Raw genomic sequence first — 27,887 nt, 5'->3', positions numbered from 1 at the left:
ATTTAAAAACAACATCAGGAAACAGTATCAATTGATGCACTTCACGCTTTTATTACATGGACGCGGTGCATGCGAGTTTGTAAATTGCATACATGTACATGTACTCCATTATACATGTAGCTCCATGTCTTAAGGACACAGTCAATAAAATGTATAGTTTATTCTCCGTTGAAATAATCCACTTCGACGTCAAACATATATTAAAAGATTCAGATTGACATAAGATACATTCTCCTATGCTTAGTAGTCCATTCCGTAAAAAAAAATCGTATACATACAGTAGGATTAGCCTAGACCTACAAGTAATGTTGTAACTAGCCTAAGTGGAATTTTAAAAATAAGCATCAAACGTATTCACTATTAAATGGGTCTAGATGCTTAATGAATGTTATTCGATTATTTCTTACTCTTCTACCGTGTTTATGTTGAAAATTTAAAAGCTTAAACTGTAGTTATCAGTTGGAAGTCATCATTATCTTTGTTAGAAACCGAAACAATCAACGTCGTCTGTCACATTTTTTGATTACGCTTCAAACTCAGGTCATCAAAGCGTTTGTTTCAAAGCGCCAGAAACACTTAGTGTTTTGGTAACGTAGACGATAATGTTATCTAAAAATAACCGTGCAATATACTTTTTCTATAAACTACTTCCGGAAAATCGTGCAACATAGTTTTTATTGGTGATCACGTGGCGTGTTTTTGACCAATGAGAAGTGGCAAAAAATCCAGAAAAATAATAAATGCCAATATCTCTCTGGGATCATTGCCTTGTGTATTGAAGTGGTTTACATATATATATAAAGTACTTTGTATGATTTCAGTGTTCATCTCTGTTGGACGATGATAACAAGGAGGACTTTGTTGAAGAGATTAGTGAAGAATATGAGGAGATACGAGAGGAGCATTATGATTCCCTAAAGGTCAGTTCATCTCAGAAGATTTCTTTAAAGAAGTTCTCAGACTTAGTAGTATGAAGGTCCTCTTTTACTTAGGAAGCGTTCCTAATATCAATAAAATTTGTAAAGTAGTTACAGTTTTGTTGGTATTTTACATTGAAACTGTAAACTTGAAGACTTTACAAAATTTGATAGTGAAGAAAACCAGAAAAAACTCATAGACTCATATAATATTAGATATTGTCCCAGGTAGGATTGAAATTTAGTGGTAGATTGCTAGGCACTTTCATCACCTTTCAACTTTCAACATCATTGTACAATTTTAGTGCTAGTGAGCTTATATATGTATCTAGATTTACTGTCCATCCTGCCTTGTACCTGCATGTCGTGTCCTCTTTTTTGAAAAATAAGATCTATTATTTTTTTAGGAGAGAAAGTACCTTAGTCTAGAGCAGGCAAGAGCAAAGAAGTTGGTGATAGACTGGAATGTTGAACCAGCACCTGGTAAGTAAATATCATTTTTTTCTTATAGTATTTTCTTGTATTGAATAATCAGTAAGATAACCGCCCAAATTATGTCGAGTTAGCATTGCATTGCATTATGAAGTTCTTTATTGCCAAATTTTCTTTTTAGTTGACACATTCAGTCTAGACTAATCCAGTGTTAAAACCTTTTGTGATTGCTACTAAATTTACTTTAGAATCAATGAAGACTTTGGGTCACAACATTTTTTCATTTGTAGTACAAAGTATTACATTAATTAAACAAGAAATGTTATGCAGAATACTATGATGAATACGTAAAACATGTATGACCTCATTACCTAACGTGTACTAAGTTATAGGGATCTAAGATTTTATTTGGAAGGATATGTAACATTTCCAGTATCAATAAGTGTGTGCAGTTTTACTTGTGTATGGTGTTTTGACCAGCTTTTATCTCCCCATAGCCAGTCCGTCCTTCCTTGGTGTTAAGACGTTTGAGAACTATGACCTCTCAAGACTGATCCCCTACATCGATTGGAAACCCTTCTTCGATGTCTGGCAACTCCGAGGGAAATATCCAAACAGAGGCTACCCAAAAATCTTTAATGATAACACTGTTGGTAAGTTGTTCACTAAATATGTATCATTTGATCAAAGTATTGTTAAACATGCTTCTCTAGATCAGAGATGCCAGCCCTCAAGGTTTTGTGGTTGGAAACTTGTGATATACAGTACCAGTGTCCCATGAAATGTTATGTTGCACAATGCAAGACAAAATCTGACTTTAATGGAAAACAAAATCCCCCGCACCCATTCTAACTTCATGAATATGACATGTAAACAACTTCTCCGTTGAACAGTCTGTTGAGGAGGGATCTACAAACCCTATTTGGTTTTATGATAGGAAAGAAATGTTGTATACTAACAGCCTGTGCAGGGTTTGACATTTCCTGATAAGGCTCAAGTGACCTATTCTAATCGCCTTTTGTCCGTCGTCGTCGTGCGTCGTATGTCCGTAAACAATTTACATTTTCGACTTCTTCTTAAAAACCACTGAAGCAAATTCAATGAAATTTTCCACAAAGCTTCTAAGGCATTAGGCCAATCAAAATTGTGAATTATATGGTCCTCACCCCCCTGGGGGCTGTGGGAGGGGCCAAAAGCGGTAAAATTGACTATAATTTGAAAAATATTCTTCTCCACTCACAGATGTGATGGAATCAATAACACTTCATAGATAGAAATGTCTAAAGGTCCTTTACAAAAATTGTGAATTATATGACCCTGGGGTCTCAGGTTTCCCCTTGGGGAGGGGGTTAAGTTTACTATAGTTTATATAGGGAAAACACATTTTTGAGCATTATTTGGTCATTTGTAAAAGGAAATGAGTCAAATGTTTTCAGAATTATCCCTATGAAATGGCCATTGAATCCTATTAACAAATTTTCCATGACTGATTCTCAGGGGCCTTAGGGGTGGGGCCAAAAGTGGTCAAATAAACTAAAACTTCAAAAATATTCTTCTGAAATTCTGGAACTGGTAGAATCAAATACTCTTCATAGATGGAAAGGTCTTAAGGTCCTTCACAAAAATTGTGAATTATATGACCCTGGGGTCTCATGTTTCCCCCCTGGGGAAGGGGTCAAGTTTACTATAGTTTATATAGGAAAAACACATTTATGAATGTTATTTGCTTATTTTTCATAGGAAATTAGTCAAACTGGGTTAGAATTATTAGCCTGAGATAGCATTTTATCGTCATATCCATATTGGTCCTGGCCGACTCCTAGGGGCCTTAGGGGCGGGGCCAAAAAGGGGTCAAATAGGCTAAAACTTCAAAAATCTTCTTCTGAATTCACGGATTTGATGGAACTAAATACTCTTCATAGATTGGAAGGTGTTAAGGCCCTTTACTAAAATTGTGAATTTCATGGCCCTGGGATCTCAGATTTTCCCCTAGGGAGGCCGGGTCAAATTTACTATATTCTATATAGGAAAAACACATTTATGAACATTATTTGCTTAGTTTTAATAGGAAATGAGTCAAACTGGGTCAGAATTATTAGCCTGAAATAGCATTTTAACACCATATCCATATTGGTCCTGGCTGACCCCCAGGGACCAGAGGGACGGGGCCAAAATGGGTCAAAATGGCTATTATTTCAAAAATCTGCTTCTGAATTCACAGGTTTGATGGAACCAAATAATCTCCATAGATTAAAAAGTGAAATTTATAAAATCACTGACACTGAGTGACTTCTAGTTGAGCATTATTTGGTCATTTGTAATAGGAAATAAGTCAAATGTTGTCAGAATTATCAGTATGAGAAGGCCATTGAATCCCATTAACAATTTTTCCACGACTGACCCCAAGGAGCCTGAGAGGCGGGGCCAAAAGGGGTCAAATAGGCTAAAACTTCAAAAATCTTCTTCTAAAATTCCAGAAATGACAGAATCAAATACTCCTCATAGATTGAAAGTTCTTGAGGTCCTTTACAAAAATTGTGAATTATATGACCCTGGGGTCTCACGTTCCCCCCTGGGGAGGGGGGTCAAGTTTACTATAGCTTATATAGGGAAAACACATTTTTGAGCATTATTTGGTCATGTGTAATAGGAAATGAGTCAAACTTTGTTAGAATTATTAGCCTGAGATAGTATTTTAACATCATATCCATATTGGTACTGGCCGACCCCCAGGGGCCAGAGGTGGGGCCAAAATTGGTCAAAGTGGATAAAATTTCTAAAGTCTCTTTCTGAATTTACAAATTTGATGGAACCAAATACTCTTCATAGATTGGAAGGTCTTTTTAAGGCCCTTTATAAAAATTGTGAATTTCATGGCCCTGGCATCTCAGACTTTCCGCTGATTAGGGGTCAAATGTATTTTAATTGATATTGGAAAAACACATTTATGAGCTTTATGTGCTTAATTTTCAATAGGTCAAACTTGGTTAGAATTATTAACCTGTGATAGCATTTTAGCATCATATCCATATTAGTCCTGGCCAACCTCCAGGGGTAGATGGGCGGAGCCAAAAGGGGTCAAATGACTAAAATAAGGGGGAAAAAATCTTCTGAATTCACAGATTTGATGGAATCAGATACTCTTCATAGATTGAAAAGTCAGTTATAAAATCACTGACTGGTTTCAAGGGCCTGATGGGCCAATATATAGTGTTTTTGTGTCTTTGTTTCATTCTGTATCCGAACCCAGGTGACCGCTAAGGCCCATGGGCCTCTTGTTAAAGTTTTGAGGCAAATATTTTCCTGACATATTTCCTCATCAGCTGGTATGTATTTTATGTAGGCAAGGAAGCTAAGAAGATATACAATGAAGCCCAGGCTTTGCTGAAGAAGATTTCTGTGAACAGGACACTAAAGGCTCATGGAGTGGTAGCATTCTATCGTGCTAACAGTGTTGGTGACGATATTGAAGTGTATAATGAGAATGGAGAAGTGATAGGGGTCCTGCATGGTTTACGGCAGCAGGTGGGTAGAAAATCGGTCATAAATTATATTGAATGTATGCATTACAGATTTTAAAGTTGCTATTATATTTCACCATATCTTATTGGCAGCTGATTAATGTTAATATTATTGATTATGATATTAACCTACACATTACAATTTATTTCATGTGCAAAGTGATATAATATTGTCTACAGTGAAACCTTACTATACTGGCCACTGTCTTAAATAACATCCTGTGATATTTTACATTATACACCAGAACATTGACATGCTATTGAAATTGTGATCACAAACATATTGCTGACACTGTCGTATCTCCACAGGCCATGAAGGAAGCTATGGATAAGAGCCCCTACCTGTGCATCTCTGACTTTGTGGCATCCAAAGAATCGGGAGTGACTGACTTTATAGGATTGTTTGCAACTACAGCAGGAGTCGGGGTCGACCAAATGTGCAAGGAGTAAGTCATGAAATTACATCCTTGTTTCATTTCTCAACTAAACCTTTCAATAGGATTTTATTGATTTTTATTTTAGAAAAAACTGAAACATATGGCCCATTACCGATAAGAATTTCGCTTATTTATGTATAACGTTCAATGAGACTACTTACATGTATTTATTTTGTAATTACCTGGCAGATTTGAAGAGAATTTTGACGATTACAATATCATCATGATAAAGGCCATAGCTGACAGGCTAGCTGAGGTAAGGCTTTGTTAAACTTCATTAGACAATGTACTACAAAGCTGGAATATGTTCAAACTGGTGTTTTTAGCATTCCTTAATTTTGAAATTCCGGAAACACATACTAGTATCTAATATACCTTACGCTGAAAATCCTGACAAATAATACGCCAATCTATGGTTGATTTTTCAGAATTCTGTTGATGGTAAGACTAAAACAAAGGAGTCCTATGGTAATAGCAGTAAATATATATGTAAAATAGATATATTTTTATTTACTGATCTTCACATTATTTCTTGAAAGTACACCGAGGACATCATATATCACTTTTGAATTTTGATACTAAAACATTATTCGTCGAATCTAATGAAAAAAATCTGGTTAATTGCTCAATGAATAGGCAAAAGGATAAGGAATTACAAATCGTGCATCAGCATAGGGTTTCCTAATTCTGTAGTTACAAGTATTCTGTACTTTCTAGGCTTTTGCGGAGGAGCTCCATGAGAGGACACGAAAAGAGTTCTGGGCCTACAGTCCTGATGAGGAGCTCGATGCTCAGGGTCTTCATAAAATTAAGTACCAAGTGAGTTTTTTGTGTACATATCTGCGTATTTTCCATGTAGCTACTAAATTCTGTTCGTGCGTTCATATCTTAACCATTTGTAAGTGTTCTTACAGTTTAATTCTGAATATAAACAAGATTAGTATCTATGTTGTTTGTTTTTACTTATCTTTTCAAACAGTGTTTACCATAATATTTTCTCATAGAAATGTTCTAACTCTTCTTTATGCTGTCTGGTTGTCTTTGTATTTCGTTTCATAAATACTCATATTGAATTTTAAAGATTCTTAATAGAGAGTGAAGGTATTTCTAATCAGTGTATACTATACTGACAAATGGAATCTGTACGCTTCCATTGTAGTTAGGATTTTTAAGTTGTCCATTTTTGAAATATAAATGAAATAGACTGAAATAGTGAAAAAGGACTGCATAATTTGATGAAAAAGTTTAAGAATATCTTACATAATTATTGATATGTTATAACTAACCTGCCACAGGGAATTCGTCCCGCTCCTGGATATCCTAGCCAGCCGGATCACACAGAGAAGAACATTATGTGGCAGTTACTACCGGCTGACAAGGTGGGCATCACTCTGACAGAGTCACTAGCCATGGATCCAGCAGCGTCTGTGTCCGGACTTTATTTCGGGAACCGGAAATCCAGCTACTTTGCCACTGGGAAACTACAAAAAGACCAAGTACGTACAAACATATTTTACATAGGGTAACGTATGGTTGTGTATTTATATTTGATATAGATGGACAATTTGAAATATGTAAATAATGTGCCTGATATTGAGGAAGAACAGTCTTCATCTCATTTCGTCTTTGGGATATAAAAAGAAGATAGTTCCTCAAAACAGTTATATAAGATAATTATCAAATTTTATTTATATATATTAAATCACTGTAAGTTTATTATGCATCTTATGCAATTATGTGATTGGTTATGAGATATTTACATTTTAGCATGTTGTGACTTTTAAATATGGAATAAAAAAAATAGAAAAAAAAATAAGAAAATTATACAAAGATTTGAAAAAGATTTTTTTTCTATTGATCATTTAGAAAAATAAATTCATAAATAAAATAATGCTGCATTTGATATCAAACCGAGAATAACATTGGCTAAAATGTACATATATATTTTATTTATCGTCAACCTTAGTAAGAAATTATTTCAACATGATTTCTGATTAAGTGTTCTTTGGGATGGACAGTTTCCTCTTATGTCTTATGTCTGATTTTTTACCAGTAGAAAGTGAATATAATTTGTTGTCACAATTAGTCATTGTGATTAATATGAAAAAAAGTTCGCAATATGATAAAATTAATATGCTTTAAAAAATTGTTGTTTCCCTTTCAGATAATGGATTATTCTAACAGGAAGGGTATGTCAGTATCCGATGTTGAGAAATGGCTCGGTTCTGTTTTAGCGTATGACACAGAATAAGTTAAATACGTAAAATCTGTCTATAAAAACCATTCAAGAGACAAAGCAAATGGCATTGATTGTGTGGGCATTGATTATTTGTAACCATAATCGGTATTATTACGCAGGTTGTCTTTATACAGAGGTGGTCAGTAATGTAGATTTGACTGACATGAATGATTGAATATCAGGACCGTGCTGTTCGTCTTTGGATAATGGCCATATTTACATATGTATTAGATTGTATGTACATCAAAAAGAACTCTGTATGTCGTATTTTAAAACATTCTTTGTGGAATGTCTGCTAAAATATTTTAACCTGCATAAATGACATGTTTGTTTAAATTCACGATTAATGCTAAAGATCTCTAGATTTCTCAAAAACTTGTCTTACCAACTCGTAAAGAACAAGTTACCGTCAAAAAAGAACAATATTGGATCACTCTACATATTGTGATCCTAAAGATAGAAAAATACCGTTATTATTACAGGTATTCCACCATTTTGATTTATTTGGTAATAAGTTTTAAGAAAACTGCGACTGCAAATCAATTCTCCAAACAAATAATTCCTGTATTAATCTAGTACTATCACGTTTCACCTTCATTGATTCATGCACAAATTCACGTAATATTGGTCTTTATTATTATGTTATTTCAGTGAAAAAAAAAACATCATTTACACAAAACTTCTTACCTTTGTTGTAAACCTATGCATCATTTGTTTTTGTCTGTTTGGGAGGATTGAATATTTTACTGATGTAGCCTTGTCTGTTTGGGAGGATTGAATATTTTACTGACGTAGCCTTAAAATCTCCAAGCATGCATGTCAATGGTAGCAATGATAAAACGGTACCGAGCTACAAAATGCAAAAATATTCATTATTTACAATTTATAACAACTGATGAGTAAACTGAGTGTATCAGCCGTTTTGGCCCATTCTTTGTACATGAAGGATAACATTGCGTTATGTTTGCTGGTATCTGCGAAAGTATCTTACTAGGATTGAAAACATATTGTTACGAGTATATATTACATTGTACATATGAGGCAAAGCTAAAAGAAATTATATTGGGTAATATGATCCTTAATTTTGAGAATTTGACATGCATCCCAAATGCATAATGATATGGAATTTTGTTTTTTAGGTAACAATATCATGAGATTATTCAGTTGTGATAAACCATTAGGAGTTTAGTTATGTTTTAATATGATTATGTATGAGATTATGCAGATAAAGAAAAGATGACCACATCAGGTCGTAATGGACAGTATAGAGTAATGGCAGCTTATTGTTACTATCGGAGAATAAGCATCCGTTAGCTCGCTGTACAACAACGATTAAGGTGTTACAAAAGGAAGTTTATGGATTTGATAATGGCGTAATGTATATCATGGTGTATTCAGAGTCACTTTATGAAACTGAATATTAAACTCTATCTACATGAGGGGTCAAGTTTATCATTTCTATAAAGCATACCGGACAAACAATATGCCCAAGAAAATCTTTTACCATAATGATAACATTTGTAAAATGCACTAACCCTTCGCATATTATTCCACGTTTCCATGACACCAAGTAGAGTCCAATGGACTGTCTGTTGCCTTTTGAGTACTAAGGACATATTAATAATTAGGCAATGTTTATTGTTTTTATCGTTAAGATCAAATATGTATATATAATGTGGAATAAAAATTTTACATGTATGAAATCTATTTTTATCTCTTTTTGTTTAACTATTTTACTTATTTTTTATTATTTTGAACTTTTTTCTCGCATAGATGGCATACTCAAGCATGATACTGTGAATATATGTGTGTAAATTATATGCTTGTATGACTTACTGAGATGAATCTACCAAAGGTTGTACTGTCCTTGTGTGCCATTAGATTGTTTATGTTCCGTTTTGTATATATGTGTGGATATTTGCAGTATTGTGTTACAGGTTTATGCCTGGGAAATTCAGTGTACATACTTTTGTTTTTACAAAACCACGTGTGTTGTTTATTGTATACATTGTATTTATTTTTAACTGGTGAAATGTTTGAAACAGTCCTAAGAAAAAACCCTGAATGATCATGACATTTTGTATGATTGATTTTTCTATATGTTTGTATGACTGACGTTGAGATTATGTTATGTACTACTACATATACATAGAACTATATAAAATTTGAAAATATAATGCCATTGAAATGTTAATTATCTCAAGAATGATAATTTTACAGTTTTCCAGGACATTGTTGTGAACGCAAAAACTTGACTGGCTGAAGGTAGACTTAGTACATTCTTGTAGCCAGATCGCAAAGTTTTAATTCCTTAAAAATCACATTTTTGGTGTATATTTTGAAATCGTAAATGTTTTCACCGGCTATACATATTAAAGTCATTTCAGTGTTTGGGACTGGTTTTTATGAGTATACAGTTGATGATACTGGATGAATAGAGGATCTTGCTTATTAAAGATATGTTTTGTTAGATATGAACACTCTTACTTTTAAAACTAATGTTGATATAAAATGTATTTTTTCCGCTGGCATATTGGACTTAAATAGATAAATAAATAAATTAAGGATTTCTTTTATTAGTTTATAAGTTTAAAGGTCCTAAAATTTTCTTTAATCATAATTAGAGATTTCTATAGATAATTAAGGTTGAAAAAGATTGAAATCCGGGTCTGTTACCAATATATAGTGCGCATTGAGTTTTGAATCGCGCATCTCTAATTTAGATCCGTATGATTTTCGCGTTCGTTTATTGTTTCCCTTGAAGGCTTGCACCAAAACAAATATATGAAAAAGCACAAATTGTATTATTTCACTTCCATTTATATCGTTGGGTATTTGTTTTTCCGTTAATATCTATAAATTTCTTGTTTAAAAAATCACGAATGATAAAACATTTTTGCTGTTATTTTAGATACCAGGCTAAATGGTTTGACTTGAGCTTAAGCTTTGATGTTGTTTCTGTTTGGATCGCTGTGATCTGAACATATTCCTGTTAATGATCTTCTCAAAAACAAAATATCAGAACTATGGTTAAGTTTAATATTGAAAATCATGATAGAAAATAGTATCGGCCAATTTATTATGTGGGAAGGGGATACTGTTAAAATATAGATACAAACGTTTCTATTAATGAAATATTTGAAAGGAATTGATATAGACTTTCAAGTTCTTTCCTACCTGAAATTATTTAAATCATTACTTAAAACATTGCTGAATTGTGGTTTAAAGGTATATTTATGTATACTTAAGTCGCGCGTGTGGTATCGATCATACTAGCACTTAATACTATATGTGGACAATACATGTCTATCAGACCAGATATCACAAGTCCAATGAACATTGTATATTCAAAACACTAATTTATGGTAATGCAGACATTGCAATATTTCAAATTCATTGTATACGAATGAAACACAATTTGAAAAAAATATATCCAAGAGAGAGAAAACGAATTGAGCTTGATGAAATAAAACGATATATATATGATAAAGTTTGTTGATGTTGTTTTATGGGGTGATCAATTTAGCTACCTTATCCCAAGGAGCAGATGACCTTACCTAATATGCTACGTCTCCCGACGTTCTACCATTGGTTTAACGTGTTGGTATAGATGGATTTAATTTAACCGGAGTAAAAACTTGCGTGTACACCATTGCATTGAAATAAGTAGGGTGAAACGTATTGGTACACCGGATCAAACCAACCGGAAAGTAAACAACGTACGTGGTTGCACAATAACAAGACATTAGATCGAAAGAGTCGCGGTCACATTTGGTAGAAAATAAATATGTAACAACATGTCTACGGAATATATACCTGGTATTGAAGCAGGAACAGAAATTGGTAAAATCTGTAATGACACACAGCAAAGCTATAAGTTAGAGATAAAGCATGACACAGGTTACTCACGAAAGGAAGTAAAGCGTACAGAAATACTGGATTTTGGAAAAGAAGGGTTTCTGTTATACAAACTATTAACAGGGACAGAATGTACTTGTATAATTGACGAGGGAGAGAAGATTGGATTTGGACAGATACATGGAGCACAAGATAACTACAGAAGTGCTCAGAGGTAAGAAAGTTAACCAGGAGTTACATGTATTGTTAACTTAATGTGTCATAAATATAGATATGATGTATTCTTTTTTCAATTCATTGAAATCGAAATCCTTCCAGTATTTCTAATCTTGTTAATTTTGTGCATTTATTTTGTACTTATGTACAAATACTAACCTCATAGTTATTTGGACCATGTGGACAGTTTCACTTTTTCTATGATATAATGCTTTCACTGTGACGCACGTCCAGAGAACTCTATATCATCGCAGCTAACTATTAGGCACCTTATTGTCAATATCCATTCATAGCTTTAATAATTCATTGTAGGATCGGATTATCTTATTTTATTTCAACAATTCAGTATGTTGTTAGAGGGTGTTTTTTTGTTTATGATCGGTGTGTTTTTTGTTGTTTTTCCCCCCGATAACCACATACCAGTTTTAGTCTGCGTGCATTGGATGAGATTTCGTTTTGCTCCCCATGTAACGTCTTTATTTGTTATTAACAGGATCAGTATAGAAAGTGAGTCTCTAGCCGACCTGTTGTGGGACCGGATACACCCCTATCTCGAGGAACTCGACATATCAAGTGACCCACATTCTCATCACATACACGGTATACCATGTGTGGTCGAAGGAAAATGGGTTCCAGCTGGGCTAAACAAGGTAACTTCATCAAGCAACGTTCGAATATTTTTTTTTTAATTAAATGCAAACTTATAGGTCTCTTGTGACGATTTTAGAAAAGCTTCAAATTGTCATTACTCAAAGAAAAATGGTTACTTACAATATTTTTTTTATTTTTTCCCGTGTGCATTTTTTGCATGCACATCGGTTACTTTCCAAAACGTTTAGTTTTAGTTATTTCACATATGGAATTAGCTCATTCGTGTTCAAATTAATTCTTTCCGTTTTCTTCATTATCTTTTCTATGTGTGATGTATAGTTAGCATTTTTGTCGACATATTCAGTCATTTCATCAGTATTTTCGCTATTCCGTCTACTAAATTAGTTGTTGTCAGTGTATTCAGCCATTCCTTGCTCAATGTTCATTGATTTATTCCATGTGTACCTTCAGTTATTCCGCCTGTGTCGATACCATCCCGGCGGACACTTCGCTCCACACTTTGACGGGTTTTATGAGGAAGACTCCAAGCACAGGTCGATGAAGACTCTGATGGTCTACCTGAATGGCGACTTCACAGGGGGCAGCACCAACTTCGTGGACGAGAGTCAGACACTTCACATGGTAAGGCAATACACCAAGTCATGTCGACATACTTTTTGATATTATAATGATATTCAATCGTACATGTAAGGCTTACTCATTGTAGAATTAATGGTTGATTGGGAAAAATCAAACGAAATAATACGAATATGAATTATATAAAACACTTAAAAGTTTGCAAATGGCGGCACCTACTAACAAGTTACCTAAGTTAAATGAAGTTACACTCATACGTTTTGGAATTGTCTATAAAACACTAATATCTGCACTGAGCAAAGTAACAAATTAAGAAGAGACCGGACAGAGAAAAAAAAAGGAATGATTGCATCTTTTTACTTTAAGGACGAAACAGGTAAATATTGTGCAGAGGAAAAGAATATCCTATGTAAGATACAGCCAGAGGCCGGTATGGCTATCATCTTCAATCATCATCGTCTTCACGAGGGCCAAAAACTCGGGTAGGTTTTTTCATTTACACTTATACAAAGATTATATGATATAATTAAATGTTTACTTGAGGGAACAAAATATAAGAATATGAAATTCGGAATATTTTAAAATTAAAGTTTTCTGCAATCGTTCAAATCACTATAGATATATATGTAATATAGGAAACCAATCCATCGATTTTCCCTAACTTTATGTTAAATGCCTTTTATACTCATTACCTTTTGCAGAGATAATAAGAAATACATCTTACGAACAGATATAATGTATAAGAAAGTCAGCGAGGATAAAATCGATGACAAAGAAGAGAAAGCATTAGCCTTGATAAAGGAAGCAGAACAACTAGAGGTATGGCATTCAAAGTTAACCTTTCCTGATGCTCTTCACCGGCTACTTCGGTAATTTATAAAGTTTTTAAATTTGATTTTAATTTCTGTTGTTAACGATCCTTTATTATCACTTGTTACGTACACAAGAGAGTGAATGCTATTTTGATAAAACCCACTCCAATACTACCGACAATAATTATATAAACTCTTAATCAAATTGATTATGAGTTTATTGTCGGTAGTATTTGTGTGGGTTAGTATTTGTGTGGGTTGTATCAAAATAGCATTCACTCTCTTATGTAACAAGTGATAATAAAGGATCGTTAACAATAGAAATATCAATTCATTTCTTGATGTTTCACTCATAACTAGTGGCTAGGTTGGATGTTACTTAAGTAATGATACTCTTGCGACGTGCTCATGCGAATAACGCTTCAACTTTGAAAGACAATATCAAACTAAAACAAAAGATGGTGACAAACAAGACTAAGACAGCTCTATTATATTGATTAAAATCATCGAAATTGTAAATAAAAACACATTTTTTCTTTTATTCAGGCACTGGGTGAATGTGAAAAAGCAGCCATGGTATTAAGAAAGGCTTTCAAACTATCACCAACGATAGAGGAGTCCTACTGGGCATAAATCACTCCGCTATATTTACATTAAAAAAAACCCATTCCTAACATGGCCATGAACATTTAATCATTTCACCTTTTGACTGATACTTCACCATTCATTACGATAAAGATGTCTTTGTTATATATTTATTAGTCATAATTTTGTATGATGTGTCTATCGATTTCGTGAGCTGCATGTGTCGATATGTCAATGTATGGCGTTTCATTTTTTTGTAGAAAGATATTCAGTTCTGTTTCGTTTTTCGATAATTTTTTTTTGTAGAAAGGAAACCTGTTTACATGAAGTAAACTATTTATTTTCACAATACTCCAGTCTTTTCTTTTATTTCTGACTGTTACACTATTTTGCAAAATAACATGTAATGGCAGATCTTTATAATGATTAAAAATAATTTAATGAAAAACTGTTTTGTGTGTACTGTAGATTAGAAAAAAATATGTAATCTTAATACTAATTGAACAGGGCTTCTCGGTAATTTCGATCTCATTATGTGATCTTAAGAAAGATTCCGTTCTAAATAAATGCAGGGAAGATGCACAGGCTGTACATTTATATGTAATCACGCTTTATCGTAATACATCAAGTTTTTTCATGTTCCGTTCTGAGATAAACGAAAACAAGCACGTGACTATGACAAATGTTGCAGAAACGATTGGGAAATAAGTGAATACGTGAGAGTTAGATAATTCCTTTACTTTTATTTTGTTTCTCTGTAGCAAAACGTCACGACACACACTGGTGAAACGTATGCACGCATTCTAATAAATTCTGTTGTACGCTATGCAGTGTTACCCGCCCTCCCTAGTTTGTTTATTTGTTATCTGTTTGCATGAATATACCCAAAATACATATTTTTCGTGCAAAATGTATTAACGATGGAATCTTGACAAAAAGAGAAGGCAGCTCTGCAATATGAAAAGTACTCGATTATCAAAATTGACATTCAAAAGAGCTTCACTTATTTCCATGATTTGTTTGTAAACATACGTTACAATGTCCAACACACATACGTCCTTGATATACATGTATGTCATTTACGATTGGCACTGCATTAACTTTTTTCTATTATTCATTCTCGCCATGCTAAATGCGAATAGAGCAAGTTAAACTGCGATGATACATGCTGTGGTTCGATCGGGATATGTAATTATGATCTACATGTATATATCCAGCTACACAAATGGATACCATTTAAGTGATAGTAGCTTACTCTTCCGAAAAAAATGACATACCTTCATGTGATACCGAAATGCCTACAGGAATACAATACCCCAGACTGCAGTTATAGAATTGAGTCGTGAGGTTCGCTTTTCCAGTAGATGTCGTTCAATATTATAGTAACGATTACCATATTAATGAAACATTAAGTGTATTACCTGAATTGTCTAAATATCTTCGTTTTGCTTCCACCGAAATATTTTCTTAACTAAGCAAAGTACAAATATTGCCGTGTTTGAGTTTTGTGATTAAAAAGTCGGAAACAAGAACATTGTCCGGAAGGACCACTGGGTTTATCTTTCGGCGAATAGATATAGACTCATTCTGAAAGAACATTACACGGATTCCAAATTTCATTTCCATGCGTCCAGAACATCTAGGATGGCGTTTCGTTGCCACAAACACACCATTAGTCTAGATAGGTTTCGTTTTTGAACTTTGATATAGTTCTCGGACTCAGATTTACGATGGCAGAATTCCAGGGAAATATTCTGCAATGTTGTATTTGGAAGTAGTTCAGTTCCACTTAGATTGGGAAGTTGTCCTTTTTCAAATTATAATAATATGCATCAAAGAAGTGATACAAATAATCAAATGTGGGTCTTTTGCCTGGCTTTGCGTCCCAGGAACGCATCATGATGTTGTACACTGGCTGTGGACAGTTCCGTGGGATAGGCATCCTGTAGCCTTTCTGGATCTTCTTCAAGATCTGGTCACTCCGTATACCTTTGATACATTGATAACAACAAAAAAGATCTGTCAGTATGACCTGCTTACATTATAATAATAATATAGTATTTCATTGCGTTTTATGCGTGTATGGTCATACACGCTGGTTGACAGTTAATAACATAATTGAAGTGAATAGCCGGGCAAAAATCACCTATAAGAACCAAAGAAAAGCCCGTGTAAATTTAGGCCTAGCACAGTTCTAAAAATAAATTCGTCCAACTCTTTGAAAGTGAGGCTGCATGGAAATGTCAACACGAATATAGCCAGCGATTTTGAGTCTCCCTTTGCCCAACTATTCACTTTAACTGTTTAAGCATTTTTTAATAAAACAAAATGATTGGTGAAATATATTGGTGCGTGCCAACAAGTTGAAATAACGCAATGAACAACTAACCAAAAAGGATAAACTCAAACCTCAGAATATCGAGGCCATGAATTATTTTAATTATGAATTCGAATTGATGTCCAGATTCTGTATGAGTTCTTCAAAGCGAACATTATTATCTCGAAAATTCAGTTAAAGGTTTTGGTGGCTCATTGAACTTGAAATCACGGAAGTCAAACGTAGTTGAGCATTTTTATTGATTGCAATTATTGTGGGTTAAATACGAATTGCTTTCTTTTGATTAAATATTTTTTTTCAACTTATCTAACAGGAAAACAAAGTGATTGAAGCTAATAGCTGATTTCAGATTGTATTTAGTAATGAAACCATTCGTCCGCTTAACATACCTGCGTAAGGTACCTGTCCGTATGTAATTATTTCCATCAACAAAATGCCATATGACCATACGTCAGATTTCATCGTAAACTTGCCGAAGAAAGCTGCTTCCGGAGCCGTCCACTTTATAGGGAAAATGTTGCCTGTAAGAAAGTTTTAGAAGTGCTAAAGGGTCAGGAAATGGATACCTATAATGTACAGTTAAAACGAACATAGCAATGTATATAATACTCACGAAACATTTATAAGAATAAACTAAGGTGAGAGGCTAGAACAGGCTCTAATTTCCTTCATTCAATGAAAAAAAGTGTCACCAAGTAAAAAATTTAAACTCATTATTTCTCAATGGAACCCTAGTTAGGATTACTTTTGTGTTTTCTGGTACTCTATCGGAGTAAATATATTGCTTTGTGCGCTTTATTTATGAACTTACGAGAAACGAACTTTTTATATTAACGCGACAAAACCCAGCAAAGCATTAAACATTATAGAGATTGTTGTGAAATCATATACCACAAAGGGAAGAAGAAAGGACGTAAGTATCTTATCTCCCGGCAAAACACGATTTCAAAAAGCCCACAGATAGCAACACTTACCCATCATGCTCATTTGTGGGTTTTGGTAATCGTAACCTTCAATGATTTTCGCCAATCCAAAATCGGCCACTTTTGCAATATTTCCGTCTCCAATAAGAATATTTCTTGCCGCTAGGTCGCGGTGAATAAAACGCTTAGTTTCTAGGTAGGCCATTCCACTTGCAACCTAAATTGTAAAGATGCGAGTAAATAATATATTAATTACTTAAACAAATAGAAAACATTGTTAAAATGCAACAACCTATTGTCAAAGTTTTATACAGTAAAACACGGTTATATGCATCACTAGTAATACACTTATCGGAATATGTTTGTCAGCTGTTTAACTTGATTGTTTTTTCCTTCGAAGAACTTAGTACCTGCGCTGCGATATCTATGAGGTTAGGAAGCTTGAGTTTCCTCCCTTCCTTATTTTTAAGAAACTTGGCGAGACTTCCTTTCGTCACATATTCCGTTATGATGTATATGGGTTCGTCTTGTGAACAGACGGCGTACAGCCGCACTAGATTCGTATGTTTTAATTGGCGCATGATGTGCGCTTCTGTCATAAAGGACTGCGGTGACATTGAACCAGGCCGTAGTGTCTTCACAGCTATAAAGGTATTCTTGTTCCAAGTTCCTACCAAGAAATGACTGATGTATTAACACTAAACTGCAATTCATTATGTTGCGAGATACCTCTACCACCAAACTTATTACTTCCATCTTTTCGTATAGCATATCTATCGACAACTTGAATAATGTTTAAGAGTAACCTTGCAGAGAAACGATGTAATGTTCTAAATTAAATAATCACAATTGATACGTCCTAATAAGATAAAAGACGAATTATCTTTTTCCTCTACTCCAGATTATTCTGCTAAAAGAGTTTTTTTTATCAAATATTAATGGCGAAAAGGTAAATGAAATAGTATCGCTCCGATTCTCGCCAATAGATAAAATATTATAAATTGACTGGCTTCATTTCATTACCTTTCCATACGGTTCCGAAGTGACCTTGACCTACTTCTGCTATAAACTCTATTGTTTTGCGGTCGAGCTCCCAATCATCCTTGGTTTCACGTGACATATCGTACAAAACAGGTTGTGGTATGGGGCACGGTGCAGTTAATGTGTGACATAGTATACCCTTATCGTCTAAAACATACAATCGATGAATGAAAGTTTGACGTCATGATAATACAAATTGCTTTGTAAGGAGGGAGAGAATTTAGTTTTTATGGGCCCAGTTTTATAAACATTCGTTAACTCTCCATAGAGAAAAAAGCATTACATAATTTAAGAAAACAAATCTTGAGTAAAGAATTTCCTTATATCCTGAAATGATTTTGTGTGAAGAATTCAAAGTTAAGAAATTCCTTAAAGTTAAGGAATGTTGATGAAACTGAGCCAAAGTATACATTATACAGTCGACATATAAAAAGCCAATCATGTAAATATATAACAAAACTTAAATCCAATCGTATCACATAAATTGCAAGGGAAATGTATAACCCAGGTGATACCGAGGATGGAGCGCCTTCATCTTTGTCGACGAGACCATACAGATCTAGGTAATTATCTCACAACATCGTTAGAAACTTACGAATCACTGCTCTATCGTGGTGACTCGTGGGTTTCCGACGATGGACCCGACTATGTAACGAGGAACAATGTAGAAAATGCAGTATATAATATTTTAAGATACGTACCCATGTAGTGCATCACCAGCTGAGGAAGGCTCTCGAAGTAACGTTGTAGAGTGAGGTAGTACACCACCTCTCTATTCTCTACGGATTCCTTCAGCCTATAGTGTTTCACAGACTCATTATTGTTGTCTTGGTTGTATCGCATAGACAGCATATAGCCCTCTGTAAAAGGGAATGTAATAACGATAATACATATGAAAATTGGATTGGGGATTATTATCTGTATATATTAGGAGTACGATAACCAGATAATTTTGCGATATCTCGGGGTTTTTCACCCCAGAAATTTAATTTGTGAAATGATAAAAAAATGGGCACATTGGAGACACTTTAGCAAAACCACAATTAAGTTTGAATTTTCTTTTGTTCGTTTCAAGCTTGAACCGCATATTTTTTTTCGCGAAAATAAGAAGATGCAAGGTAAGGTACATCATTGGAATTAGCATATGCTTTTTCTACAAACTGGCAAATAAGACTATAAATAATTGTCCAAACAGGACTTTCATCAGTTTCCGTTTTCGATGTAGTGATTTTATGCATGTCCCCCAACGAACAGAACGTGATGCCTTTGTACATTTTTATGAAAATATTATGAAGAAAATATTCTGTTGAGCCTATTAACCATCAGCCATACACGTCATACTTACTAACTCCCTTCTCTGGTTTACGTATAAGAAATGTCCCTGTTATAAGTCGTGGTCTCATCAAAAGACGTTCACTTTCACGTAAAGAAATCTCCCCACCATACCACCTTAATGTAAATTATAGTATGCGGTAGAGCAGCAGATACAAGCAAGGGAAGGAAGGAAGGAGTAGATAGCATATCTGAACAATAGGTATCGACAAGTACATGTAATTAAGTTTGCCTTTTTGCAATGATCTGATATACTTAGTTATGCGAGATAGCAGTATTTATGGTAAAAGAACCCGTGTCAACATTGGTTCATACCCAATTAAAACCCTTTGAAATATTCAGGATTAATGTTGCTTTGCATGACCGAAAGTCAGTTTCCTGTTAGCAATCTAACACATGTATTCTGAACTAGACTGGGGTATCAATCAATAGATTTGGCCATTAGATGGAAGTACTTACGGGTATATATTTAATGTTCCCTCCTTGGCCACATAAGCTGATGGTATGAAACCCTGTCTGGTCCCGTGTTTCTGTTTGGCCACCCACCAATCCTGCTCGTTACTGCAGAACAACGTGAGAAAGTCTTATTTACCTTAGCATTTATGTAATTCAAAGAACCATTAATAATAAACCGACATACGCTAATGCACATTTCAATGCAAATATTTCGATAGCAGTGATCATAAACAACACTAGATTTTATTTTATAATTATTATCTTTTCTTTTTATTCATATCTGAATGCTGAATTACAAATGATACGAAACAGTGTTACAGTTATAGTAGTATACGTACGCGTCGATAAGTAGAAGAACTTCGCCCCTCCTAATGTCCATATCCCCCTTCATCCTGGCCTGGTAGTCATGAAGGACCAAAAGGTGACTATCACGTGCTGTAGTAGATTAAATAAATATTGATATGACATTTTAGGAATGATACGACAAACAATATCATTTATAGAAATACAATAGAGATAAATCAATGATTTCGAATTTTCTGGTTGTTAAAATTAAAATGTTGCAGATATTTCAACATGAAGCGCTCTTATTTGAAATGTCATTATTTTGAAATAGAGACACATGACTTTAAGATAAAAGATGTGGATTTATTCATTTAGGAAAATAATCACATACTACGTATTGTGCAGTAACAGTGTTAAGAGAGTATAACCGACATTACCTGGGCCGTTATATTTCTCGGCTCGTGCTGTTTTCTGTGGGGATACGTCCGTCCTGTTGGTAACGCTCGTCTTTACACTAGATATCGAGTTAGGTACACTTGCTGTCAATGACAAGGTCACAAAGTTTTTCATTTTCTTCTTAGATAAGGTTTTTCACGCCACTCAAACATTTTTTGTTATGATGAATTTTACTTTCGTTTACCATTATTTTTTGGAATGTTTATAAAATGTATTGTATCTTACCTGCAATCGGCCTTGGCTTGCTTGCTGGTTTCGGTTTATTTAATTTCGGAAGTTTTACTTCTGTAATGAGGATATTTAAATCCATTAAAACAAAGTATTTGAGAAAAAACATATAATAGTGACTGTATTTTATGCTTAATGAATTGTGTTATATAACACTTTTTAAATGTTGAGTTTGATAGCATTGCATATCCCTTGTCATGTGAGTTTATGTTTTGATGTACAATTTTAACTTGAAAATCATTATTTTGAATTGTTTTACATTTTACATCGCTAAATTGATAAAGCGATATTAACTAAATAAAGTTGCCGTTTACGCTTACTCTGTCTGAATATATATGTTCTATAACTGTATGCTGGTATATATTTTAACGTCATTTGATTATTTTTATTGGATTTTATTTAGTTTTATATGTCTGTCGTTATACATATGTATCCATACATATGTGTATATGTATCCATACATACGTGTATTGATTAAGCAAATTGATCTACAACCAGACCTGGTGAGGCGGTTGAAGGATCTGGCCTCTTCGTTGGTGGCGCTTTCTCTTTTTGTGCCGGGGGTGTTGCCTCACTTGGTTTCTTTCGCTTCGTCGTAGTCGTAACTTTGGTGGATCGGTCTGTTACTAAAATAACACGTATGGTTCATAACATTATATCCGCTTTTGTTTTAATTACCATTATTATCTTAACCCTATAGATCATAAGAAGGCCAATAAAAATGAAGAAATTGGTCAAACAACCAATGCAACAGATTGTGATTTGTACAAGTTATAAAACGTCTCTAATCCAAGGATATTTATTATCTTTCTTGTTGTATTTAAAATCAAATGTAAAGAATAACTTCTGCTATTTGATGGAGTATATAAGGTTCTGTATACTACAAACCTTTGTATACTACATACCTGGTTTGTCGCCAGAGTTCCCTCCAGGTTTGGTTTTCTTGTCCGTATTTTTGGGAGGATCATTTTGTATGGCCAGCAGATTACCTTCCATGTAGTTATCTTCTCGGGGAGTATCGGCAGGTTTTACTACTTTCTTTTTCGGAGGCTGTACTTTCGGGGGGTTAGTTTTCGCTACGATAACTTTTTTCTTGTTAGTGTTTGCATCTAAAACCAAATTGTAAAATATGTCAATTCTTTGAAATATTGGTAATGTGCGCGGTGTTTAATTGCAAACCTCACAAATCATGTGCATTTACGAGGTCATACTTAATATGTAGGTCAAAAACTGCAATTTTAACAAAAATGGTTAACCGATATTTTTCCTGTAGATTACTACTTAAATGTTGTAATTATGATAATCATGATAATATGTTACTATTTAGAATTTATCTGAGTCAATTGAAGTATTACAACACAATCTTACATTTACGTGTTCCTTACCTAATTCACATTAAGATAATTTTTATGAAATAAAGAACATTGAAACAAATAAACAAACGAACAATTATGTAATATTAAATTATGTATTACCAGTTTGGACTTCAGTCGTGTAACCATCAGGGGACTGCCTATTACTTGGTATATTATAATCCTCCTCAGGAAACACGATCTGTTTCTGGGGCTTCCCCGTCTTACTGGTGGTGTTTTTTACCTTCACCTTGGCCTTCCCGGCCCCTCCTGGCTTCGTCTTGTCCATTTTAACTCTTGCTAGTGTTCCACAGCTACATTGGGAAAAGGATAATAGAACCATAATGGTTCAATATTAATATGGAATAAATGTATACTGCATATTGGTGAAAAGTTATTCACGATGCTTGCAGGGTAATGAACATCATCAATTGCTTATTCATTTGTTCCTTTGATTTTAACAACAGGAGTGTCAAACCCGATGTACTGCATAAATTATATTCAAAATTGAAATAAAATCAAAGGGAGACCAAATAAGAGGATGCTCATCAGAGTTCAGAGTTCTAACCTATATTGCTATGAAAGTTGTCATAGCATTTTGCTAGGTTTACTTAATTTTTTATTCCGCTTTACTTTTTATCTCTAGTTGTATTCCAACATAATGTGTACTATACCACATTTTATACACAACAACGATGTTAGGATGTTATCAACAATCGCATTGAATATGTTTTTGTCTACACTTTGAATACGTTTGTGTAGTTGTAAGTTTATCTGCTCATCTGCAAATCAGATTTCGAATCACCGAAGCTTTGAAGTAATCACTGTGCTAAATATTTACAGTACATCTTTGAAGTTGATGTATGTGTTGTTCATTTGAAATGTTTCAACAACTAATTTGTATGATACTCTCATTTTCAATTTATTTTATATTATGTCTATTATTTGATCTTTGAGTATTACACTTTTGTATTGTTGTCAAATTTGACCTAAATTACGAACGAATTACTAGTGCTGAAATCCCTGAAAAGTCACGTTTCTTGCTTATATCTAATTTGTGATATTTTTTCCACTTTTGCATCAGAAATAACATCAATTGAAGTCTACTGAATCTCGGAATAAAAAAAGCGTTCTTTTCATTCAACATTTAAGTAAAGGCTAAGGGTTTATAAATATTTAGTGCTGTATTTATCTCCATACTGCCGATCAAGAGAGCTTTTGTAATCATTGTATCCCAGACTTCTGAGGGTGATGTTAGATCAAGATTAAGCTGTACGTGAAATACACCCGGGAACATTAACAAATATAAAAAATATCGTGTTAATATGATATGCATGTAACTGATATTGCATTATAATCATTATCTCATCAATATACCACTGAATTGAGAGTAACTGCAATATACTGAAGTATTTTAGCTCTAGGACGTGTTAGATAGACAATGGTGTCGGCTTTAGAAAAAAACACGTTATAGTAGGCCGGGTAAATATATTCGTTCTAAATTATAGTTATGACCCGACTACTCATTATGAGTTGTACATTTAATCAGCATGAGTAGGATGAACCTACTCACTGTTGAAAAGACACTACATATATATGACAAATCTAAAAATGGCAGACGTTATTACTAATTTTGATTTCAACAATGTGTTATTAATAATAGATTGATACAATATGATAAATAGATATAGGATTAATCAACAGGCAATGCCTATGTAAGTTATCTCCTCCTAGATTAGTTTATAGAATCATTTATAGAATACACAATAGATCAACATACATATTTTAGATAAGTAGGTATCGCATTTTGTTGTTTAAACCCTATTATGAATGCTTAATGATTTTCTGATTTTCTGTTGAAGTATGAATCATTGGTTAAAGGTTGCATTTGATGTTTCTGATGTTTATATACTAAGATAACTATTTTTTCATCCCTCCTTAAAGAACTAGATTCGGATATTCCAGATGGATTTTACTTAGTTGTTTTATACCATATCCTTCAGGATGGCCAAAAGTATGGAAACCGGCAAAGAAGAGACATTTCTATTGATTCGTGTTTAAAATTCTAACTTTGCTGGTTCAGTAGTACATGAACAAATGAAACGAACTACGGAAAAAGGAATGCGAATTGGCAAGCATTTCAAAGATTGCTCATTATTTCTTAATTTGTTCTAATGTAACTATAATTTTTATATCAAGTTGGTAAATCAGAAACATTACCGATGTACTTAGCGAACCGTATATATACATATGAATATCTGCTCAGCCAACTATGACCAATATATCTATATAAATGCACAGAGGCGTGAAGTTAACATGTGCATACGATTCGTATCTCCACTCACTGTTACTAGTATTAATGATGTGTATTCGTTGAAAAAAACCACTTTAATTGTAAGTTATATATATATGGTATATGTTAATAAGATACATTTGGTCTTTACTAGCTCTGGAGTACAAAATGCATGTATCTTAAGTTTTAAGATTATCATAATTATATTGCTCTGTTAATTGTGAAATCCCGCTTTCTTGGATGTTTTTTTTTTCTTAAAAAGTTTATTTCGCTCTTTTATCCAAGCAAACTTGACATTACCAATTACAGCTTTTGTTGTTGTTGTTTTATTTTACGTTATGGAAACATATTTTAGCTATGATACACATGATATATTATGTTTTATTTATTTTGTTCCTGTCATTCTTACCTCAAGATATTTTATCCATCATGTTTTCACTGGGTACTTTTACATCCTTCCAATATCAACACAGTCCAAAATTCATTCATCAGAATAACACAGTTCTACGGTCATCCTTTATGGACACAAATACTGTCGTTGTTATTGGCATCCATGTTCAAATGTTTCCATATGTGTAATCCAAATGTATGCCACCAGTCAATTTCATGTTGATTTGTCTCATCAACGTAAACGAAAAACGGAGTTATTACAATAATTAAATCAAAGTTTGGATTTGTGTAGTTTAGAATTAGGGGTAGATTTATAAAACTTGATAACCGTTAGGTCTTAGTCCACTCCGATATCAGGTCTTGCATATCAAACATTGATTAATTCCCACGCCAAAATAGCCAACAAATCTTCCCAGTTAATCCACGAAAAATACTTTCCAGGATCTTAGTTTTCTTGATTTTCACATAATTCCGATTGAAATATTCCTGAATTCCTTTGATTTAGTCACACAAACACCGATCCTATTATCGTAACCGTGCAGGAAAACAAACCATACCAGCCCTATATATGATATTACGTACTGCTCTACACATCAAATGGTATTTAATTGAATGCTAACCCTTGCTATGATTAGCCCCATACAGAAGCGCCATGCTTAGTGGATTAGAAAGATGTGCCGATAGTGTCCTTTATATGAGTATATATTCGTTCTCTGTCAGTCCAATACGGTTGACAACAATGGATCTCTATTGTTAGGAACCCGACTACATAAACGATATCGAACATTTATTTTAAATTTGGAAGTGGGTAACACAATTTTTGTCTTAAAATACAACATTGAAAGTGTGGATCGTAGCTATAATTATCATATCAAGTCTAAAATGTTGTGAAAGAAAAACTTTGTAACGAAGAAAATTATTCTAAAATTCGTATTTTTAGAGTTGAGATAAGCAGGCTATAATAGAGCAGTGGTATCAAGTGGTATATTAGGTATTGTGGTACCTGTCTAATGTGATAATATCTGCCCTTAACCGCACCGTGTGACGTAGGACACACGACATGCCATGGTCAAGTTCTTGACTAACGGCAATATACCGATAGAGCACATTACTTCTAAGTGATTCATACATATCAGTTTTAACGAACTCAAATTTTTCGTGCGAATTACCAAAAAAAATATAAGAATTTTTTATCAGCGACATTAACATAGGACAACCGCTAAAATATAGATATGTTCAGTAGAAAGTGTAATTACTTCATTGTTCTGGTTAAGTGCCTATAGTTTTTTTAATTCATAGAGCACTTAAAGAAAAATCGCCAAAAGATAATTGATGAAACATGCACATTTGTAAATTGGTATAACTTAGCCTTTTTACCTACCAGACTTTGAATTATATTGTGTTTTTTAATAAAATATATTCAGAAAACTTTCTGGTCTGTGCAGCTATTAGTAAATGAATGAATTATGCTGTGAAAAACAGCGACATGGAAAACACATGCCAATCTAATCTGTTAAAATACAACAGCAAAACTATTCTTTAGATGCGGAATCGATATTTTCAATACTCCTCGATTTTTACAGTTTTTCACAATTTTAAACCTTTTTTTTAAACATTTTATTTATCAGTTTTATTTATTTTACGTTCCTCTCGAAGATAAAAAACAGAGACGGATACGGTTGAATGTGTAGGTTTTGAACCGGTAAATGCCATCTTATGAGACGCAATATGTTTATGAAAATAGCTTCATATTTTATAATTCTATTCCGTTTCTTAAGGTTCTAAAAAGATATTTGTCTTTTAAGTAAATATTGCATTAAGACAACGTCTAGCAGATGATGGCGATGGCGGTGATGATGGTGTCAAAAGTAAGAAAATACAGTCAGATATCAGTTAAGATGTTGGAGACCAAGAAAAAAAAGACAGTGATGGCCCTACATGTAGCTCAGGGAAAAAACATTCTCTAATATACAGTAAGGCAACAGAGGCAGAACTTGAATCAACCAGGACAGTTTAGACGGGAGACAAAAGGTAAGAATAGCTACTATATTATTATAATTTTTGATAAGAATCATAAAATCTCAATTCTCTATTTTAAAAGGTGGAAATAATTTTGTTTGGATTAATTTTTCTGTATAGACTTTGGTTAATATTCTCTATAATGTGAATATTTTATAACCATTTCGAATATTGTCTGTAGACATAATAAACGATTCTAGTTATACTCATTGTTTTCTATTTTTCATCATTCCAGTAAATTATTTGCATCTTTCAAATCCATTTGGATTTTAACCATAATTTAATTGTACTTTCAAAAAACGTATTCAAATTCTCCAAACTCCTACTAGTGTCGTAAAACAGGACTTCCCCAAGGTCCTCTCTGAGGTCCATTATTGTTCCTAGTTGACATCATTAATTTATTTTATGTCGTTTTTCTAGCATTCTACATTAATTTTTTATCGTATAATAGAACTCACCGCAATGATCAATAGAATATATGTATGTATACCTTTCCATCATCCATAATTGATATACATGTATTTGCAGTCCAGTTACTTCAATTTCAATTTTAACAAATTTTATTGACA

At 33.7% G+C, this 27,887-nt stretch overlaps 3 protein-coding genes across 3 annotated transcripts in view; 2 read left to right on the top strand and 1 right to left on the bottom strand.

The window, feature by feature from the left end:
• LOC138318536 (methionine synthase-like) overlaps positions 1–11,036 on the top strand; it is a 29,503-nt gene extending 18,467 nt beyond the window's left edge. Inside the window, exons 25-33 of the mRNA XM_069260985.1 lie at positions 822–920; positions 1,325–1,400; positions 1,847–2,002; positions 4,693–4,874; positions 5,180–5,316; positions 5,497–5,563; positions 6,025–6,126; positions 6,603–6,803; positions 7,472–11,036. Coding sequence (XP_069117086.1) covers positions 822–920; positions 1,325–1,400; positions 1,847–2,002; positions 4,693–4,874; positions 5,180–5,316; positions 5,497–5,563; positions 6,025–6,126; positions 6,603–6,803; positions 7,472–7,558 — 1,107 coding nt within the window. The 3' untranslated portion in view covers positions 7,559–11,036. The remainder of the gene's footprint in view (positions 1–821; positions 921–1,324; positions 1,401–1,846; positions 2,003–4,692; positions 4,875–5,179; positions 5,317–5,496; positions 5,564–6,024; positions 6,127–6,602; positions 6,804–7,471) is intronic.
• A 210-nt stretch (positions 11,037–11,246) lies between these two features.
• LOC138318538 (uncharacterized) lies at positions 11,247–14,556 on the top strand. Its single transcript, XM_069260987.1, has 6 exons — positions 11,247–11,618; positions 12,114–12,270; positions 12,683–12,853; positions 13,175–13,290; positions 13,510–13,627; positions 14,167–14,556. Exons 1-6 carry the CDS (start codon positions 11,344–11,346, stop codon positions 14,251–14,253), a joined length of 924 nt encoding a protein of 307 aa, XP_069117088.1. The 5' UTR covers positions 11,247–11,343; the 3' UTR covers positions 14,254–14,556.
• Positions 14,557–14,679: 123 nt separating this feature from the next.
• Positions 14,680–25,916, bottom strand: LOC138318537 (tyrosine-protein kinase STK-like). Its single transcript, XM_069260986.1, has 15 exons — positions 25,319–25,916; positions 22,740–22,930; positions 22,170–22,373; positions 21,765–21,890; positions 21,262–21,321; positions 21,018–21,119; positions 20,634–20,730; positions 20,299–20,400; positions 19,853–19,956; positions 19,209–19,367; positions 18,490–18,654; positions 17,877–18,136; positions 17,518–17,683; positions 16,933–17,064; positions 14,680–16,194 (listed from the first exon to the last, which is right to left on the bottom strand). The coding sequence occupies exons 2-15, from the start codon at positions 22,903–22,905 to the stop codon at positions 15,995–15,997; spliced, it is 2,043 nt and encodes a 680-aa protein (XP_069117087.1). The 5' UTR covers positions 22,906–22,930; positions 25,319–25,916; the 3' UTR covers positions 14,680–15,994.
• Between the last annotated feature and the right edge of the window lie 1,971 nt (positions 25,917–27,887).

Source organism: Argopecten irradians, chromosome 3 (assembly GCF_041381155.1).
Source record: "Argopecten irradians isolate NY chromosome 3, Ai_NY, whole genome shotgun sequence".
Lineage (NCBI taxonomy): Eukaryota > Metazoa > Mollusca > Bivalvia > Pectinida > Pectinidae > Argopecten > Argopecten irradians.
This window is presented reverse-complemented; position numbering and strand designations above follow the sequence as displayed.